At 38.5% G+C, this 22,824-nt stretch overlaps 1 protein-coding gene across 1 annotated transcript; it reads right to left on the bottom strand.

Annotated features, from left to right (window-relative positions):
* Window positions 1-630: 630 nt before the first annotated feature.
* LOC132114190 (melatonin receptor type 1A-like) lies at window positions 631-21,604 on the bottom strand. The gene is made up of 2 exons (XM_059522307.1): window positions 20,968-21,604; window positions 631-1,574 (listed from the first exon to the last, which is right to left on the bottom strand). Exons 1-2 carry the CDS (start codon window positions 21,230-21,232, stop codon window positions 805-807), a joined length of 1,035 nt encoding a protein of 344 aa, XP_059378290.1. The 5' UTR covers window positions 21,233-21,604; the 3' UTR covers window positions 631-804.
* Between the last annotated feature and the right edge of the window lie 1,220 nt (window positions 21,605-22,824).

Here is a 22,824-nt window from a genome sequence, read left to right on the forward strand (position 1 = left end):
TTCATTTAGCTCTGCAAAAATATGCTCATATATGTAATCTATCAAAATCTCCTATCTAACATCCTCATTAATATATGCTAACTTTAATTCATTCGTAACATAGATATATTTTCTTATTTAATATTACATCCCAAGTTTCTTCAAATATGTGACCTCTGTCACCCTAGTGAATTTTAATTGATTGAGTAAATTAAACTGAGATCAAATGATATGTAGATTTAGGTTTAATCATAATCTTAATTATAACCTGAAAATCTTCTCACATGTCTCCTAAATTAAAAATGTTCTGATGTGCTCCATTTGTACTTCAAATATTCACTAATAGTTTTTTTTTTTGTAGATCTTTTTCCCAAATATCTGAGAAAAGTGAGATGCTGTGATCAGTACAATAATGTTAAAAATCAAAATCAAATGACATGCAAAAAGAGTTGCATTTCGGAAAAAATATTTGTATAAGGTTTATCTACATTTTTAGGCATTTGAATGTAAAAAATTTATTGAGTACACTGATCTTAATTCAGTAAAAATGTTTTGATTAGTCTAATGAACTTCTACATTAGATGCCAATTAAATTTGTAAATATGAACATATTGTGTAGATGATCATGTAAACGAGGAGTACAAGTTAAAACATGTATCATTCCGTGCAAATTTAAGCATGTAAATACAGTGAATCAAAAATATGTCCATATTTAGAATATTGTTCAAATCAAAAAAAGATGCATCATTACGCTGCACTCATAAGTCAGTCACTTTTGAATAACAAGTTTTAAGAAAGACACAGTGCTTGTCTCATTGTGAAAACTCAACAGTTAAACTTGAAAATAGCAAGTATTATCCTTTTATACTCTTTTCGGAAGTTGTGGTTTAGCACTCCATATATAACGCCATTGAGGCAGCTGTTGAAGTACGCCATGAAGTAGCTGGCAGTGAAGAGCCACTCGGGTATGGCTTGACCCAGTCTGGGGTGGATTGCCACCGCCAGGCCTATGAAGTTCAACGGAGCCCAGCAGACGGCGAACAAAACAAACACCACAAACATGGTGAGAAAGTTCCTTAAGTCATGAGGCTTGATCTTGGGCCGACTGTCGGGCTTGACCCGTTTGCGCACCTGTATGACGAGGATCCAGATGCGCAGGTAGCAGTACGTGACGATGCCGATGGGCAGAATGAAGTGCACCACCACCACCGTGATAGTGTAGAGCGAGCTCACCGATTGGGCGAAGGTGCATGAGTAGACACGTGGGTCGTACTGCAGAGACTCCACAAACCAGTTTGGGACGATTGCCAGGACAGTCAGCACCCAGACCAGGATGACGTAGCATACTGTGTTCTTGTTGGAGAAGAGCTTGTCGTACTTGAGGCTGTGGCAGATGTAACAGTAGCGGTTGATGGCGATGCCTGTGATGTTGAAAATAGAGCCGATCACACTGAGCCCCATGAGGAAGCCGCTGATCTGACAGTGAATATCACCAGCAATCCAGCGGTCATTGAAGATGGCGGTCAGGACGAGCGGGTAGGGGTAGATGGCCACGACCAGATCTGCTATTGCCAAACTCACCACAAAGGCATTACCTGTAAAAACGAGAGAAAACGAGAAGTGAAAACTCTGTGTATGGGGATTTGTGTGTGGAGTTAAGATATTTGTGCTGGTAACTAGCTGTAATCATTTGCTTTGTAGTTATACGAGATCCAATCCGATCTCATTAGAAAACTCAACTATTTTATGAGGTGGCAATTGCGTAGGAATTCGTATAATGTGATTCATACAGAATTGTATGATTTTTAAAAGAGAAAAAAAAAATCTGAATGTCAACGGAGTGTAAGCAAATCATATGAAAATGTATGAGATCCTGCAAATACATTCAAATTAGCCAAGTTTGACAAAAGGTAAAGTAGTTGTATTCTCATGAAAATGCATTGGCAAAATCATATCCACCACAAAAGTTTTTTTTTAATGCACAGTAAAAAAGAAAAGAAAAAAAAACACATTCTTAAATTGTAAATAGAACTAAGATTATTAGATTTAAAATTCAAGTTTATTTTAACATTACTTGCCATTTCTTTGTTATTAAGTGTGAAATCTGCTCGAAATTTCTGAATGAAAATGGTACTCCTGTTGAATTGCTGTGTGTCTAATTTGTAATCTAATTACAAGTAGATTTTTTTTTTACATCTGATTATGTAATCCAGATTACATGTAATCTGTTACCACACAGCACTGGTTATGTGTAATTTAAAAACTATAATCTCATGATTAAGAATAAATACACCATAAAGTAATTTATTTTATACTGCCATGATAGTAGAAGAAAAAGGTAGACTAACGTTTACTACAGCGCCCTCTGTGGCAACAATGAGAAATGCAAGATTTGTCAGGGTTTCATTTGTACAGCGTTTTTTTTTTTTTTTTTTTTCCACAGTCAGCGTTGTTTTAAAAACATGTTTGCATGTTCAGGTTGATCCCATTGGTAGATGCTGTAACTTGACCATTTGGACCCAAAAAGCTTTGCATTCTGATTTTTGTTTGCATGCATGCTGCATAAAATAAAAACAGGTTTGCTGCTGCATAGGCGGAAATCGCGGGGGGGTCGGGGGGGTCCAGACCCCCCCCCCCCCCCATCTGAGGGTCGCCCCCCCCCCCCAAAATATAATTGAAATATGTGTATTGTAAATAATATAATGATATATAGTTAAACTAATTGTGTAAGAAACAATACAAATGCGAACGGAGAAACAACATGAATTGCAGTTTTAGTCACTTCCTTATTGGCCTCACGAGAGAGAGCGGGAGGTTAGCACTCGCTTTTACCTCACCACCATCAACACACACACACACACAGTCCGGTGCAGAAAACAACGTGTTTCAATAGTTGTGGAACTCCATAAGTCAAGCAATTTATTTACATTAAACATCGGATGACGTGATTATTTTCTCTTTAATATAGATGATGCTGATAAATCGTGTCCAAAAAATATTATTGTGTACCAATTTACTTTTGTCACCGATGTAGTCTGCGCTGTTAGCGATTATTATAGAGGAGGCTAGCCTCCCTTCTGGAATATCAACCAACCACCATAGAGACATAAATTAGGTGCTGTTAGTTTGAACCTGTTTTTATACAGTCTTATGGTGTGAACGTCTCCCGGAGCGGCTGGGCTGATAATTTACCAAGTATTTATAATGAGTAGCGATATTGAATATATTTTCTTTAAGGTTTCTGACTAAAAGCCGCCAAAAAGCCATTTTAAAGTGGTTAAGCAAATAATAATAATAACAAGAGGGATCCCCAGACCAATACAATTAGTTTGTCTCCTCTATTTTAAAATCCACGAGCCGCCAAGGGTCGGTTTATTTCATTTAATATAGTTAATCTAATATAACATCATAATAACTGTGCGTTCACACCGCCGGCGTCGAGAGCGTCAAAAATCGCTCTTGCCGCTCTGCTCACGATGCTGCAGAAAGATTCGTGAGCGCTCAGACGCTCTGACGTAGATCAATGCTTATTTTGTATTTAAAGCGGCGGCAAAGCAAACTGTCACAGTGTCTGGGTTGTGTTCCCTGGGTGTCCACTAGATGTCCTCTTTTCCCACGGTGTCTTTCACTTCATTAATCACATTCCTCACGTCCCTGCTTAATTATTGCACCCAGCTGTCACTAATTACCTATCATCACACCCTGTCAGTTTCCCATTAGCGCTTGTCTCTCCTTGTGTATATAACCCGGTCTGTCTTAGTATGTGTCACGGAGTCGTTGTTTATTCATGTCCGTCAGTTCGTGCCCTTGCCTTGTCTTCTTGTTTAGTTTATGTTTTGTTTGGATATTCTGGTTTTGACCCTGCCTGGACTGTTTACCCCTGTGGATTACCCTTTAATAAATGACTTACCTGCTATTGGTTCTATCTCCGTGCCTCATTGGATCCCTGCCTAGTGATGGCAAAATCGAGGCCTCGTGAACCAATGAAAAAGTTGAACCAAATGTGCCATATTGTTTCGAGGCTTCGAATCAATCCGACACCCGTCTCAACGGTGACACCTAGTGGTCACTTGCAGGTGTTGATCTGAAACAACCTTGACGAGCCATTAAAATAATGTGTTGTTTTTTTATTATTATAATGTTCTAATATGTGAAGCTTGTAACCTATAGGCTCCTCACTGTGCATAATGTTATTTTGGTCATGAAAAATGAATATTAATAAAAGAAATCAAGCCACAATGTCTCACTTTTTTAGAGATTTTTATTCAAAAATATTAATTTATCTGCTGTGGAAGGACTTAGCCTACTTCTTTTTTTACAGATAATTTCTCCAGCCTTTGAAAAAATCCTCTCACAAGGGACACTTGTTGCTGGCATACAAAGATATTTTTTTGCAAGGACATACAAATGAGGAAAGATTACTGCTCTCTCTTTCCAGTAAGTTAGTGGATCATGAGTTCTGGGCAAATACGCATCGTTGATGTATTTTTTCACTTCCACAGTGGCATCAGCTGTAGCATTGTGTATCATCTTGGTTTGATGGATGCGAGTATCAAAAAGTTCCCATAAACTGTCCTGTGTTTCTACTGGTGTTGATGTTGATGGTGATGGTGATGATGATGGGTGTGATGTTGACATTTCTGGGTCTGAATAAAAATGAAAACAGCAATTAGTAACAAATCCTAAACTGACGGCATATATGAAGGATATATTATATTACATGATTCAGATTACATAACATAACACAGACTGAAACTGCTCACCAGGATTTGTGTTTGAACGCATCAGTGAAGCACACTCCAGTGTGATATGCTTTTCAGCTTCCTGGGCTTTGGCAGCATTTCCAAATGCCACATTTTTGAACCTTGGGTCCAGCAGTGTAGCCAGTGCCAAGGCTCTAAAACTCTCATAACCTCCAGATCTGGAGTGCAGACCTTCTTGCAGATGTGAGCCTATGAGCCAAAACAGGAGAAACACATATTTATAATAATGACAATAATATGACAGTTATGGCCAATCACGTGGGTAGTATGGTCATTGTGGCCTACCTAATTGAACAGTTGATTCCTGCGTTGCATTTCCTTTTTTCTGTGCAAGCTTGTGCTGCAACATCCTGTACAGTGGTATAAGCTTTGAGGCAGACACTCTCTTTTCCTCTGACATCTCTGTTGTTGCGAGTTTGAATGGTTGCAGTATTGACAATGATTGTTCAATAATGTCATAATCAATACTTGTCAGGGGAGCAGTATCATTGTTTAAGTTGGAAAGTGCAGCAGCCACTGGTTCACGTTGGTCATACAAGCGCTGTAGCATGTCAAATGTGCTGTTCCATCTCGTGTCAACCTCCTGTATCAGTTTCAGAGTTGGTCTTCCCATCAAGCTCTGCATCTCCACAAGCTTGTCCTTTGCTTTGCAGCTGGATCTGAACAACCCCACTATCTTTCTGGCCTTCTGGCGTATTTCATTGATGACTGGGGTTTGATCTAGTGCCTTTTTCACAATCAAATTTAAAGTATGAGCAAAACATGGGACATGGCGAAGGTGGAGTAGCTGGGCACTTAGGATCATGTTAGATGCATTGTCAGTCACCATGCACTGAACTTTGGAGGTTATTCCCCACTCAGCCATTAGCAAGGCTTTAGCTTCCATGAGATGCTGGGCTGTGTGGGTTTGGTAAAACCTCCTTACACCCAGTACAACAGTTGCCATTTTTGCCTCTGGTGTTATGTAATGGCAAGTCACACCAAGATATCCATCCATATTAATGGAGGACCACATGTCAGCTGTAAGGCTAACAAATTCGGCCTTTTGTAGGTCCTCCATTGTCTTCTCCTTGGCTTTGTTGTACTTTTCGCTGACCATTATTTTAAGCACCTTCCGGGATGGGAGGACATAGCTTGGATCAAGCTTGTTCACAAATGCCCTGAATCCCTCATCGTCCACGATGGTGAAGGGCTGCAGATCCTTCACCACCATGTTTATAAGAGCCTCATCCAATTCCCTCTGTCTGACTTTTAAAAGAGAAGACAAAACATACTTTCAGACAAATACATTGGAAAAATACAGCTTCAATTAGTGCACATCTATTAAAAGTATAGCCTACTGGTTCATTATTTGGAAACCTTCCAGTGTTTATAATCAGTGCTTTATATAACTTATAAACTTTATAAACAGTGTCCCAAAAGGTTGTAATTATATTTCAATTATAATTATATCCCAAACAATGCATACCTTGCTTAGATGGCCCAGCAGTGTCAGTAGCAGGCCTAGGTACAGGGGGAATGCCATCCTCTGCACCCTGCAAAATGGCAGGATGAGTGCTCCTCAAATGGCGCATCATGGATGATGTATTGTTGCAGTAGGCTAGCTGCCAATCACAATACACACATTTCACTTTATTTGGGGTTTCTAAATGGAAATGCTCCCACACCACAGATGTACGGCATCTCTTCTGGGGAGCTTCCATTTTATCTATCTATCCAAATCTATCTATCTATATATGAATCGATCTATGTATCTAGATATGTATCTATAATCTATGTATCTATATATGTATCTATCTATAATATATGTATTTATATATGTATCTGTAATCTATCTATATATGTATCTATCTATTAATCTAGCTGTCTATATATATTTATATCTATGTATCTATTAATGTCTCACTATATGTATACTCTGTCTGTCTCTAGCCTCTCAGTCAATGTGTTGTGTAAATTTAAATGTAAGTCTAAATTGCCTATAACTAATCAAATCGCACTATGTCACTATATCACCAAAAATCCGCTATCTCAAAGTCAAACTCCTCTCACAAAAACCCACGAGGTCAAAATGCGTTTATTTCACTTTTATACAGATGTGCGATTGTGTGGTCTGTTCCCGACCGTTCCAATCAAACGCTGATTCGGCGGACCACACCTGATGAAACAATTAGTGAAACACTTCGAGGCATCGTTTGGTCATAGTCACGTGACATGGGTGTTTCGAATCACGCTTCGGATCAGTGTTTCGACACATCTGCGCTTCGGGATCTCGCAAAGCTTCGGAACGACTGTTTCGCTTCAGCCATCCTTATCCCTGCCGTGACACAAACAAGCTTGTTGATCTCGTGCAGACTAACCACAAGGAGGGTAACGTTATAAGTTAACCTCATTAAACATTGTTGTGGACGAAGTATTACAGTTTTTTATGGGAGGCCGTTTGAGGCGAAACCCTTTGAAAACTTGTGATACACACTGAAACACTTGCGATACTCACTGAAACACTTGCAATACACACTGAAACACTTGTGCGTATAAGTGAAACACTATATATCTGTGCAAATATATAAAAACTTGTTATAAAATATTAAATATATAAGAAACATTTTCGCGTGAGAGAGCATTAACATTTTCAGTGTGTCCGGAAGTCGTTTCATTGCAACCGGAAGTTATACTACTTCTTCTTCGGTTTTATGGCGGGTAGCACCAAAGTTAGGTGCATTATCGCCACCTACTGTATTGGAGTGTGAACCAGAGTTTACCATTTCAAAACATGAGAAAAAAAGTAATAATAATATAAAATAAAATAAAAATATATATATATTTTTTTTACATAAATACAATTAAACCCACTAACCGGAAGTTATAGCTCAAATATTCTCCTCATATTTTCGGACTAAATGAACCGAAGGACACGGGAAAGAAAATGTAAAAAAAAAAAAAAAAAAATACAGTAGAGAAATTACCATATGGACAGGAGGAGAAGCTCGCAGGCAATCTTTTACTGTCTATAAGGCAATCGGGGGGACGTAGAGGCATAAAGTCAAGGGACATAATTAATCAGAATACTTACCAAAATTTGCTCCTGTTCACGCTCACCTTCTCTGCAAGAGTGGGTGATTCAGATTTCTCTTGGCACAGCGATTAGAAGACTTACAGGTTACTCACGTGACATCTACGTCATCAAGCTCAGTTTGAGTCTGCGCAGTACGCCCGACCCCCAGGAAGTGCGTGCTTCTAATTGACTTCATTTTTCTCCATTTTATCCAAAGGGGTCGCTGTGTCCATTTCTTTTACTGTCTATGCTTAAAACAAATGAAAGCAGGGGCATAGATTACACGGGGGACGTTGGGGGACGTGTCCCCCCCACTTTTAATATAACGGAAATTCGTCCTCCGCACTTTTTAGGTCAAGTGTGTTCGCATAGAGGTTTTCAAGAGCTGGTGTGAATAAATATAGATTAAAACTCAAAGAGACAGGACAGTCTGCGCATGATCTGGTGTTTTATTCGGACCCAGAAGGCGAGATGAACATCACGGAGCGCTAAACACTCCTGCAGTGTGTGTTTCATTCATACTAGAAGCTGGAGGGCACTCTCGCGCAGAAAGACATACCAGGAAACTCCTAATATGACAACGGTGTCCAGCTATCGCTGTACGAAAACAGTTATTTTCACAGAACAACAGACACTTTTGGAAACACGAACACATTAAACATATGATTGCGAAAATATGGGTTTTCAAGTCATCTCCAGCAGGTGATCAATAAAGTATATGAACAATGCAGTGCTGTTACAGTATAGAAACTATTCTGCCTTATTATGTGATAGAAAAGTGTTTGTAGTATATAAACAAATCATTATTATTTGTTATTGTCAAGAAGTTATGGATTTCTAAGCCAATTCAGAGCTTGAAATTATAGAAAAATTTAAGTTGCCTATACACTACCAATCAAAAGTTTTTGAACAGTAAGCTTGTTAATGTTTTTTAAGGAAGTCTCTTCTGTTCACCAAGCCTGCATTTATTTGATCCAAAGTACAGCAAAACAATAAAATGTTGAAATATTTTACTAGCCTATTTAAAATAACTGATTTCTATTTGAATATATTTCAAAATTTAATTTATTGAGATTTCAAAGCTGAATTTTTAGCATCATTACTCCATTCACACGATCCTGCAGAAATAATTCTGATATTTTGATTTGCTGCTCAAAAAAAAAAAAAAAACACCTATTATGATAATGTCGAAAACAGCGGAGTAGATTTTTTTCAGGTTTCTTTGATGAATAGAAAGTTCAGAAGAACAGCATTTATATGAAATAGGAATATTTTGTAAAATGACGTCTTTATTATTACTTTTAAACAATTTAAAGTATCCTTGCTAAATATAAGTATTAATTTCCATAATTTTTTTTCCAAAAAATAAAAATTATAATGATTCTAAGCTTTTGAATGAGATATTGTATAATGTTGCAAAAGCTTTTTATTTCAAATAAATGCTGATGTTTGGATCCTTCTATTCATCAAAGAATACTGAAGAAATTTACTCATATGTTTTAAATATTGATAATCAGCATATTAGAATGCTTTCTGAAGGATGAGTCACTGAAGACTGGAGTAATGATGCTGAAAATACAGCTTGGATCACAGGAATAAATTACATTTGATGCAGTTAGCAGACATCGCCCCGTGGCCAGTGCCGTTGAGGAGGGACCTCCTCTCGCAGGCCAGGGGCTCGATTTGGCACCCTCAACCGGAGTTGTGGTCCCTCCATGTGTGGGCGCTCAACGGTTACCCGCTGATCTCTCAGTGGGAGTGCTAAATACCATCACTCAGGCTAGAGCTCCGTCGACACGATGGCTGTATGCCTCGAAGTGGTCGGTGTTCTCCAGCTGGTGCACAGCTCGGGGATGTTCACCCCTTAGTTGTGGGGTGACGGAGGTTCTCTCCTTCCTACAGGAGCTGTTGGATAGGGGCAGAACCCCATCCACGCTCAAAGTTTATGTGGCGGCCATCGCAGCGTTTTCTGAAACAGCGCTCGGTCAGTCAATAGGAAGGAACGATTTGGTCATCCGCTTCCCTTAGAGGAGCTAGGAGGCTAAATCCTCCCAGACCACTGTCAGTCCCTATATGGGACCTCGCGGCGGTTTTGGAGGCCATGAAGGGTCCCCCTTTTGAGCCTATCCAATTGATTAGCCTCCCGCATCTGTCGTTCAAGACAGTATTCTTGTTGGCTCTTGCTTCAGTGAAGCGTGTGGGTGACCTGCACGCGCTCTCGGTGAGCCAGTCGTGCTTGGAGTTTGGGCCTAATGACTCAAGGGTCATACTCAGACCTAGGCACGGTTATGTGCCGAAGTCCCTCAACACGCCATTTCGGGCTCAGTTTATTGCCCTGTCTGCCCTGTCGGTGTCAGGAGAGGATGGAGACTCGAGTCTTCTTTGCCCTGTTAGGGTTTTAAGAGCTTATGTGTCTCGCTCCGCTGTCTTTCGACAGACTGAGCAGCTGTTTGCCTCGTTAAGTGGACGTTCCAAGGGAATGGCTGTATCTAGACAGACTCGATCCAGATGGATAGTTGACGCCATAGCGTTAGCTTACGCTTCCAGGGGCCTTCAGTGCCCACTGGGCGTCAGAGCACACTCCACAAGGGGCGTCGCCTCGTCTTGGGCATGGTCTACTGGGATTTCCTTGCAGGATATATGTATGGCAGCAGGTTGGGCCTCGCCGTCTACATTTATCAGGTTCTATAACCTAGAGGTTCCCGCCTTGCAAGCAAGGCTGCTGTCGGTATAGCCGAATCAGGGCCCTGATGGGAATTCTGAGTTCGTGAGCATTATGCGCTGCCGACTGTTATATGGGCAGTATTGCGTAAGACCCGCATTGCCACCTTGGTCAGGCCTTGCCTCGACTGTGTGATGTTATATTGCCGCTTCTACGGGTGCTGGTAGTTATGGGACGGAGGGCTCCCCCCCTCTCCTGTCCTGGACTCTCTGTGAGTCCTTCGGGTGACTGTGCACTGTAAATCCTGGGCGTTGCTTCAGGTTTATTGGTGTGTGATCCCTGCGCGCATGGCGTTTTACATGGGGTTCCCGTAGCGTCTTAGCTAAGACGCAGTACGAGAGAACTCTCGTAAGAGAACGTACTCGGTTACTAACGTAACCTCGGTTCTCTCTAGAAGAGGGAACGAGTACTGCGTTCTCTGCCGTGCGTACGATTCACTCTGGTTCGCTTCGGCGATGAAATAAATCAGGTGAGTCAGCCTTTTCGAGCTCCTTTTATAGGGTTGGGCCACACCCGTTTCGGAGGGAAGTGGCATGAAGGGCGCGAAGCGCCCTTATTGGTCTGATATTGCATCAGCCTGCGCTCGATAGGCTGTGCACTTGCTGCAGAGCAAGCCAATGAGCAAGCGAGTCGTCTCGCCTATGGCTGTGTACTGCTGCAAATGCGCTTTACAAAAATTCAAAATTAAGGATAATTTTTTGCTTCAGTATTTCGTGAAAAGAGACTTTTCCCATAGCGTCTTAGCTAAGACGCAGTACTCGTTCCCTCTTCTAGAGAGAACCGAGGTTACGTTAGTAACCGAGTACGTTTTCATACTTAAGCTGTGAAAGGAACATTTTTAAGGGCTCAACGCAACAGCTTTTATGATGCAGAAGCCACTTTAGTTTTTTATTTTGAATATATTATTCAGGTGTTTTGTTATTTATTTCAGAAATCCTTGTGATTAAAAATTACTTTCTGTTTTACTTTGTGTTTGTATAGACCATAACGCATAAAAGCGCATTAATGGGAACATTAAAGAAAGTTCTTTAAAAAAATAACTTAAAAGTTACTTTTAACAGAAATGCATATTTCTTAGTAACTAGCACAACACTGGTGTTGTCATAACGTTCACCTTGGAGTTTGAAAATGTTTGTTTTTTGAGACCCCAGGAGCCCAAATTCAGACCCAGAACAATAAAACCCACAGAAGAGGTGGGAGTTCAAAGGAGGAATCTTTATATTACCAAACTGCAGGGAGAGGAAGAGTATATATAAGTCATGATCTGCAAGATTAACCACAATCGGATGTGATCCGACCACCTCAGAGAAAACCAGTGTTGAGCTGCTGCAAGAGCTTTTGAAGCACAGCAGCTGTGGTCAAAGAGTTCTCGTGTGCTCGGAGCGTGATCGCGAATCATTGGAGTCAGTTCGGGAGTTCGGAGTGGGATTGCGAATCATTTGAGTCAGTTTGGGATTTCGGAGCGGGTTCGCGAATCATTTGAGTCAGTTTGGGGATCGCGAATCATTCGAATCAGTTTGAGAGTTCGGAGCGGGTTCACGAATCATTTGAATCAGTTCAGAGCGGGTTCGCGAATCATTTGAATCAGTTTGGGAGTTCAAATCGGGTTCGCGAATCATTTGAGTCAGTTTGGGAGTTCGGAGCGTGAATCATTTGAGTCAGTTTGGGAGTTCGGAGCGGGTTCGCGAATCATTTTAGTCAGTTCGGAGTTCGAGCATGAATCATCTGAGTCAGTCTGGGAGTTTTGGAGCGCGAATCATTTGAGTCCGTTCGGGAGTTCGGAGCGGGTTCACGAATCATTTGAGTCAGTTTGGGGATCAGGAATCATTTGAGTCAGTTCGGGAGTTCGAAGCGTGAATCATTTTAATCAGTTTGGGAGCTCGGAGCGGGATCGCGAATCATTTGAGTCAGTTTGGGGATCGCGAATCATTTGAGTCAGTTTGGAAGTTTGGAGCAGGTTAGCAAATCATTTGAGTCTGTTTGGGGTTCGCGAATCATTTGAGTAAGTTTGGGGATCGCGAATCATTTGAGTCAGTTCGGGAGTTCGTAGCGGGTTCGCGAATCATTTTAGTTAGTTTGGGAGTTTGGAGCGGGTTCGCGAATCATTTGAGTCAGTTCGGGAGTTCGGAGCGGGATCGCGAATCATTTGAATCAGTTCGGGAGTTCGGAGCGGGTTCGCGAATCATTTGAGTCAGTTCGGGAGTTCGGAGCGGGATCGCGAATCATTTGAATCAGATCGGGAGTTCGGAGCGGGTTCGCGAATCATTTGAGTCAGTTCGGGAGTTCGGAGCGGGTTTGTGAATCATTTGAGTCAGTTCGGGAGTTCAAAGCGGGTTCGCGAATCATTTGAGTCATTTAGGGAGTTCGGAGCGTGAATCATTTGAGTCATCTAGGGAGTTCGGAGCTGGTTCGCGAATAATTTGAGTCAGTTTGTAAGTTTGGAGCAGGATCGCGAATCATTTGAGTCAGTTTGGGGTTCGCGAATCATAGCTGTATATGGATAGGCATTTTTAACTAATTTAGTAGCTAGTTCTAATAAAATTTTCCATGCATGTTTATGTGTAATATGTGAAATCATATTTTTTGTTTTAATGATGTGCCTTTTAACAGTATCAAGTATATTCAAAAACTAAACAAATCGTGCCTAAAAAGTGCACGCATCTAGGCTAATGTAAGGTTACATGATGAAGTCATACTAGTGTGCGTGGCGCGTGTGCATTTTGAGTGCGTTCTTTCACTGCATTATACGGTGTATTCAAATGCATTTATGATATTATGATAAATTCAAGAGACTACGTAGACTAAATTCTAGAGACTACTCATAAACTAATATGAACAAAGATGACTAAATACAGTAATAAATGTATTGTTCATTGTTTGTTCATGTTCGTTAGTGAATTAACTAACATTAACTAAAGGAGTAGTATTCTAAAGTGTTACCACTTAATCTTTGTAAATAAGTAACGGTAGTGAAATTAAAGAGAGAAGATTTAGCTCCATCATTATTTATTATATAAACGGCAATATAAGTTAAAACGTAATAAGAATTCATTTAAACTTTGTATTCTTATAAAGTCTCAGCTTTCACTGCTAACTACGTTAGCAATATCGCTATCTATTATTAATAGTCTGACACTGGTGGTTAATTAAGCTGTCAACATAATGTTAAAAATGACCAAAAAACAACGAGAAAGAACATCGTGTGACAGTTTGTAGGCGTCCAATCTGTCGATGAATCAGGTACGGTACGTTTTCTTCTGTCCTGATGTGAGAGTTATGAGAGTTGCCAGCTCCAAAATGGCGGTGAGGTTGACGTGCGGTCAAGCGGCCAATGAGGGGTCAAGGTATTTATATGTCTATGCTCTCAACGGCCAAGTCGCGCCGCGCTGCTCCTCGTCGCTGCTCGACATTGAAAATGAATGACTTCCGGCCACTTTGATGCTCTCGACGCCGGCGGTGTGAACGCACGGTAAGAGTGCAAGTTGTTCTCCAGATATTAGCATAACAAATGTGATTTAGATTTTTATAAAAATTGGTGTACACAATGTGCACTGAGCATCAAAGTTCATCTTCAGGTCTCTCTTCACAGCAGTTCAGTCAGTTTACTGTTTGAGTGCATGCATTACTCCGGGATATTAGTTTGTTTGAACTCAGAGGGAGTGTCAGCCACATTAAAAAAGTTAACAGCTTAAGTCATTTGTGGATTAATGCGTATTAGAGATGCGAACCGTTTAAAACGATTCAGTTCGATTTGGTGAACTGAATGATTCGTTCGCGAACCGGATATCCAGACTGCTTTGTTTTGAACTCTCTCACACAACAGACAGAAGAGAAGACAATGCTGAATAATGTCGTTGTTTTTGCTATTTTTGGACCAAAATGTATTTTCAAAAAATGCTTCAAAAAATTTTAACTGACCATCTGATGTCACGTGGATTGCTTTGATGATGTTTTTCTTACCTTTCTGGACATGGACAGTATACCGTACACACAGCTTCAATGGAGGGACTGAGAACTCTCAGACTAAATCTAAAATATCTTAAACTGTGTTTACTGTGCAACTGTGCAAAGATAAATGGAGGTCTTACGGGTTTGAAACAACATGAGGGTAAGTTATTAATTACATAATTTTGCTATCTGGGTGAACTAACCCTTTAAGTGCATTTTAGGCACCATATTGCCTGTTTAGCTCTATTTCACCAACGACAAAAGTTGAAAACTAAGCTACAGCAGTAACAGCACTAATTGCATCTTTGAGAAACACACTGAGGAGGTGTTTCCCAACTGAATGAATCCACTTTTTGAACAAATCAGTCATTGACGTAATAAATTATTATTTTCTGTTTTTTCCCCTCGCTTTCACGTTTATACCGATCTCACTCTACAGTTGTATGAGGGTGTAAGAGTGTGTATGCCTTCATTTTGCTAGGCATGGCAAATGTTTTTATATAAGCATGTTTTAATTATAACTGTGAAGCAACAACATTGCTATTAAATGTGCTATATAAATAAATAAAAGTTGAAGTTAAGTTCAAATTCCATTGTATTTTGGTGGCTTGATTGTGTAAACAACTTCAAAAACATTGCAACAAAAAAAATTTTTTTTGAAGAATGTTTTGGTCAATTTAGTCAGCTTTTTCATTGAACCAGAAAGAAACTTTGAGAAGAAGGATAATGGAACGGTCTCCATGCAATAGTAAGGCTTTCCTCTCTGTACACATATCCTTAAGTACAATTTTGCCTGTTTTATTGGTGTCCCCTTCAAAACTTGCTCGTGAGAAATGTTATGTTTATTGTCCCCCCCAACATTTAGATGAGATTTTCGCCCCTGGCTGCGAGGCATTATTGGTTCAAGAAAAGAAAAAAAAATAAATAAAAAGTCAGATTGCGCATTCCTGGGGCTCCTGTGCCAGTTGAGCAAGATGTCATTGAGATTATTTTCTCCAGGTATAACAGACAAATTTCAGAATGCAATGAGTCAAAAAAAATTAGCATATTTAGCATGCAAACTTTAGTTTCATGGTGTTTCAGGCCTGAATCAGTGTAATGTAATAGACCCACATTATACCCGACTGACACATGAAAACAGCATATAATCATACAAATAACCCAAATTAGCAGTTAACAGTCTCAAACCGGTTTTACCTTTCCATGTGTGGATTATCATTCTATACTTTTACTGACAAATCTGAGTGATATACTCAAAGCAAACAGGTGTGCTTGATATGAGTCACAAACAAACCTCGTGTGCTTTAATTATCGATATCAAACTGTGAAAAGAAAAATCCATGAGGTTCAAATCAATGACCTATACGGTATAACTGGATCCTGTAATGTTTGATCACATGCATACATGATAAGACAAATGACTGGCCTTTATTCTTTAATGAAAAGATTTGCTAGTTCTGTGTAACTACATCAATGAGATTATGAACTCTAATAAAACAATGAAATCATATCAATGCCTGTGGAGCACTTTGAACACGAGGCTTTTACATTCAGTGCTTGTGTGGTGTCTCTTAAGTGGGCTGACTTTCAAAATAAAATTCAGATTTACACCAACTTACTAATGAAATTGTTTTATCTATTTAAATTCCAATTTTCAACTCTCCGGGTACTACGGTATTGCCTTGTACATTCACTTGATTTGAATTACTGAGCACATGCTTCTCGTCCAGAAGTGTTAATCCCTCACGTGTCAGCCGGGCTTGTACTACAGTATGTGAACAACACATTTATTTCAAATGATTTGCACCCTCCTCCAGCAGAGGTATTAGGAGTGTGGGATGCTGGACCCATCACAATTTAGACCCAGTGTTTGATTAATTAAAGCAAACGATTGCTTGCACTTCATTTGAATAAATGTGAATGCTGCCATCCATACTTTTGTGTGCTCAAAAGCAGACCAAGACGCCTTGAAAAGTGGGTGTTGTTTCACTTCCAAACAAACTTTGATGCTGTTTGACTGAAATATGAACGAACATGGACTAAAGACATCTAAACCAATAACAGGATGTGATGTCACTAGATGCAACTCTAAAATGGACAAAATGCTCAAAAAATTCTCGTCAGGTGAGCTACAGAATGTTACCCATTAAAGTTTGATAAAGGCATCAGAACCACTGTCTCCTTACAGCTGATCTCTGTGTGCTACGGAGGAGTTCCTGTCACTGTTTTGGCTTCTTAACACATTTTAGGAGCTCTCTGTTAGTTATAAACTGGTAGAAACACCACCATATACACACATACAATGAGTGATTTTAACCCAGCGCACAGCAGTTTGGGAGTTTTTCTGTGTGACTGGGCTACTTTTATACTGTTGCCATGGGTTAAAAAAAAAAGGAATGCGATTTCAACCACATTTTGGCTTGTTTTGGCATGGTTGGGCTAGATTTGAGTAGCAACTGGTTTGGATTTGTTATGAAGACTAACCGGACTGCCTTATCCTCTTCTTGTCAGCTCAGTCAATCACCAACAAATCAACAAATTAATGCCGTAATTGTTACCTTATTTGTCACCACTGTGTTTCATGCGTGAAGCAGTATCAGCTCAAACAGGGACTCAATGAAATTGTCTGTTTAAATGAAGCAAAGATCATGATAATGGTGCTTCTCTTCACAGTCATCACGGTGCAGAAATTAGAGGCTAGACTCTGGGTGATTGACAGTTCAGATCCAGTCATGTGGAAAAGTGTCTGTACAAATCCCTGTTGCAAAGGTGTCAAATGATATGAAGACAACGAAGAACTAGTTGTAGTTAAGCAGGATTCTTGTTTTTCTTTGTTGCACAGGTAGCACTGCACAGTTAATTCACAGATCACCTGGTCTCGCTCGACAGATATCTGTGATGACAGGACACATGTAAATTCATACCTGCAGGCGGTCATTTAGATACAAGCTCAAAGCGTTGTTCTGGGAGTTCAGTTAGGTGATCAAAGTAGTAGACTCTTTTACTGATAGACATGTCTGTATTATAATGGACTGGATTGTCATGGAGGTGCTTTCTGTGACCTGTATCAGCACCAGTGGCACAAGAATAGAGGTCTAGAATATTGATGAATTTATGTGCAATTAATTCATTTGCTGGCCATTGATGAACATGATATGAATGGGACTCAAATTGAATTTGGCACTAGTGCATCACCCAGTCTGAAATCTCAAGACCTGTGATGGAATAATTCATCACATTTAAAACTGCTTTGATCCAGATCCTCTATCTGTAATGGATCGGCTCTCACTGAGCATCAAGTGACGTCATGAGATAAGTGCAGCTTCAGCTATAAGTATTTACACATTTATAGAGCTACATACAATGCCTTAAAGACAGCATTGTCACTTCCTATAACATCCTCTACACCGAACATGTTTCTGACTTTTACAGCAAACTTAAAACAAGGAAAATTTACTTGAGAAGCTAAGTTGTGTAAGGTCTTAAGACTTGTTTTTAGAAAATATATCTAAGTAAGGCTAAATTAAGTACCTCATTAGCAATCAAAAGTAAATTTTTGCTTACAAGAAAAAATATATAAATAACTTGCCAGGAATGCAAGAAAAACACTTTATTCAGCCTTTTTTGGTCACTGAAAAAAAGCCATCGTCTCACAATTCACACTTTGTTTCTCACAGTTCTGAGGAAACAATAATTGCAAGATATAAACCAAATAATGACTTTTTTTTATCTCATAATTCTGACCTTTTTTTTCAAAATTGAGTTTAAATCTTGCACATTTTTTTCATCATGGAATACAAAATGTAAAAAAAGAATTATATTCTCAGATTTGCAAGTATATATTTTGCAATTCTATTTGGAATTACCACCATTGAATAATAAATAAATAAATAATAAAAAACATACTTTTTATCACAATTAGTTCATATCTCACAGTTTCCCCTAGAATTGCAAGGTTATATATCAAAATTGTAAGTTTATAGCTCACATTTCTGAATTTATATCTTGCAGTTCATCATTTTTTAATTTATATCTTGAAATTCGTAATTTTTTCACAGAATTGTGAGATACAAGCAATTTCTGAAAAAATTCTGAGAAAAAAAGTAGTACATTATTATATATATACTGTATATATATATATATATACAGTATATATATAATAATGTTCTACTTTTTTCTCAGAATTTTTTCAGACGTCATGATATTATATAATATTATTAATATATATCAATACATAATATATATAGTATATTTATTATTTATTTTTATTATTCCATGGCAGAAATTGGATTCCTTAATTATCTTATTCAATTCTTCTAAAGTGAATTTACCTTGTTTTAAGGATGTTTTAATAATTTTACTAGAAAACATGATGAAAATACTGATGCATAAAATAATAATAAAAATAATAATCACACCAAGACAGTATAATGATATGCAAAACTATGATGTATCTCAAAAACATCCACACACATCACATAGCAGCAAAACACTGGAGCTCAATCACTAGGAGTGTGTCAAGAGTTCATGATCCTGTCTCACTGCCAGCACTGTGTGAGCTCCTGCATTAAAATAGACTAAATGGATTCATTCTAAGAGGAAACAACAATTTGTTTAGTATTTTTCTGTGTAAGGGAGTATTAGTCAACAGAATTAAACATCACCTATGAGGATATTTCTGTCTGGAACTATTTATCTAAAAAAAAAAAAACACTAGTTGCAATAGCCAGAGGTTTACATGATCTCTGTGTGTCTGGTTAGCATGCAAAAAGATCTGAGGCTAAGCTCATTAAGAGAAGTGTCTCTCATTTGTCTTTACATTTGCTCAGTGCTTGTATATTTTAAAGGTCAATCATTAGTTGGCCAGACAAGTTAGCTGCACCTTAGAACCACTTTAAGCTTAAATCTCCAAAAGAAGAAAGGTCAGGCTGTGCTGTGTGTGTTCATGAGATAAGACCAGTGGCAGGAGGACAGAGTGAGATGTTGCAACTCAAACTAAAACTTAACAGGGCAGCATGCAGAGGCATTCACAGCAGCTGCACACCACCAGGGTTTTGTCTTTCCACTTTGACACCTCTGTAATCATGTAGCTGAGGATCTGGAAATCATTGATGGGTCAATTACTGTGTCTCAATCTTAAATAATGAGCAGAGATAGATATGTCATCAGATTTTGGTACTTTAACATCGGGTCTGTAGATGAATACTAACATTAAATGTGTCTCTAAGAAATAGCACCAAACAACACCACTGAGAAAAATAAATAAAATAAAAATAGGTGTGGTTTGCATAATTAATCAATTTCTTTACAGTCATTGATGTCAATTTTTATATTTTTCTTTCTTTATTGTTGTTATCATTATTATTATTATTTTGTTGTTGCTTAAAACGAAGTCCAAAACAAAGATGAAAACTGTGACAATTTAGATTTAATTTTAGATTTATTCAATAATAATAATCATAGTAATAATGATAACTGTTATCATTATTAATAGCCATAATAATACCAATAATAAAGATAATAATAAGGCTCTTTATTATTTTTTTATCATTGACATTTTATAATAATTAATGGCATAAAATATTTAAAATGACATTATTAAATAAATTTGTATATAAACTAATTTAAATAAATGAAAATTAAATAAAAAGATTAATAAAAAGATTAATAATGACCCTGCTGAAAATATTATTATTACTCCTACGACTACTATTATTCATAATAACAAATGTTTATTATTATTATTATTATTATAAAAATAATAAGAAGAAGATTAAAAATATTAATGATTAATTTACTTCTCAGTCTTTTTAGTTGCTCAGGTTTAAAGACCAGCAGACCAGGTGATAACAATAATACATATTCATAATGAAGTTTATTCTCATTTATCAAAGAACAGGGGAACAAATGTAAATTTAAAACTGTTCTGAATCAGTCAATGATATAAATCTCTAATAACGAGTTACTTCAAAAAACCTTGCCAGTAAAATGTACAAACAGTTGACCATCAGCAGGGATGGGCAGTGCTATTTTGTATTTTGTATTTAAATACATTAAGTATTTTTGTAGTTTCAAAATGCATAAAGTACTTTTTGCCAATCAACCTCTTTATTAGACTGCTGATTTCCTGAAGTATACACAAGTATACACAAATCAACAAGTATACACAAATACTAAAAACAGAAAATTACTAAGATTAAATGTATTTAAATACACAATACATTTTTCAAAGGTATTTAAATACAAAATAGTATTTACATGTATTTCAAATACTGCCCATCCCTGCAGGAAATCAGCAATAAGTAGGTTGATACCTTGTGTATTTAAAAAATTCTAAAATTTTCAGATTAAATTGTTAAAAGCAAAATATATTTGATTTTTTTTTTTCTTCAAATGTATTTAAATAGAAAAATAGTATTTTGTATGTCAAATACTTGTATTTGAAATACTGCCCGTCCCTGGCCGTCAGCATTATGAATTATAGAGATGAAGATATTTACCTGCCTTCCTGAGCTTTCTGTTCCTGAAGACCGATACAATGACCAACAGGTTGCCCAGAACATCTACAACAATCGTAGTGATGAGAACACTGGAGAGTAAAGTCAACACCCAGGGGAAAGAAAGGTACTTGCTGTCCTGGTTTCCTGTCGAAATGTTCCTCAAAGGGGCGTCCGTTCCCTCCACCATCCTCAATGCATCATCACAGGACAGCGGAGAGGGGTCCGGTCCTCCGTGCCACGGGCATCTACCGCGCAGCGGGCACATCCAGACACCGCGCAGGAGCGGAGCGCGCGCCACTTCAGCTGCGCGCTCTTACTACAGCTGCCATGAAGGGATGTCAATATGATAAAAATGAAAGCAGTTATTAAATCGTGAATGAACGAAAAAATCTGTCGTTTCAAATAAAATTGTTGCGATTTAAACTCGTTCTTAGACATAAAATCCTGCTTAACAAGCGGAGAGATGTTTGTAATCCAGCGTCTCTTCAGTAGATCGTGAGAACTTACAAAGCACGCTGTGCTTGTCAAGACGCCCATTCATAAATCTGAGACATAAAATACAAAACTCGTGTTCGTTCATTCACTTCTTGACCGTGCATCCCTCATTCACAATGTTGACTACGAAAACTGTCGGGAAATAAATAGGCTACAATAGTGGACAAACACCTCCCAAACTTTAGAAGTTCTCAGCTAGTCGTGAAGCGCAGATGGAGATCCAGAGACATGTGCCATTTATATCCGCGTGTGCTCTGATGTGTTGTCTTCGTGTGAGCTGGATGCTGATGCTGAGGAGGCTCTGATCATGTGAGCGCACCTGATGCCTCCAGCTTGCCAAGCGCAGTTAAAGCGCACTCGCGCGCAACCCCAAAATATCGAAACACAACTCTGGAAATCTTAAGAGTATGTATAACGTGTCAATATTTTAGGCAAATGCTAGGCGTTCGCGACAGTAGGGTCATCGCTTCTTCATTATATGATTATAAATCACAAATACATCACAGCTTAAAATCCATTCTTGACAATTAGCCTAACCAACAAAATCTAATGGCAATTCATAAATACTTCCTGATTCACCTTGACATCAGTATCTTGTATAATAGTTAGCTTTTCCCATCATGTGTGTGTGTGTGGGGGGGGTTCAGTTGTGATTCATCAAAACAAATATGCAACACCTTCACATCTTTTTAATCTGCATTCATGTGTGGTCTCATCACCTTATGTGGTTTACAATGCTTCAAAAGTGTAAAAAATATGTTGTGCGTATTTAAGATGATGCTTGACTGCTAAGATGAGGATTGTTCAAGAAGGGTTGGACTGCTGGTGTGGCTCATAATAAGTTGTCAGTAATGGTATATTTTATCAGTCTGGAAGGTCACTAAATATTTTATCCTTTATCTTGCCATTCTTGGTTGGTTTATTGACAAGTTTGTGACAGAATACCAGCGTCAAGACATGCAGGAGAACACGTCCACTCACTTAAAAATGAAGCTAAACATGTTTTATCTTTGACACAGAATCATACCTTATGTAGTATGATTTTGTGTCGAAGATAAAACATGTTTAGCTTCATTTTTTTTTCAGAAAAAAATAAAGGCAATAATTAAGTACCTCAAATAAGTGCAAAATATTTTCTGAAATTCATGATTAATGTGGCCCCTAACATGTCCAATATTTTGTGCAGCACACTGATGCCATGTATAACAGACTGAACTTCACTGATCAATGATATTCACTGTCATTTCTCCATAGTAAATTGCTTCTCATCTCCTCTCTTTTGAGACTGTGCTAAAAAAGCACTAATCTGAGCACACAAATACTGCTGCCCTCCATCTGTTGACCAAGAAATGACTGGGGGTC

The sequence above is a fragment of the Carassius carassius genome, chromosome 33, assembly GCF_963082965.1.
Source record: "Carassius carassius chromosome 33, fCarCar2.1, whole genome shotgun sequence".
Classification (NCBI taxonomy): Eukaryota; Metazoa; Chordata; class Actinopteri; order Cypriniformes; family Cyprinidae; genus Carassius; species Carassius carassius.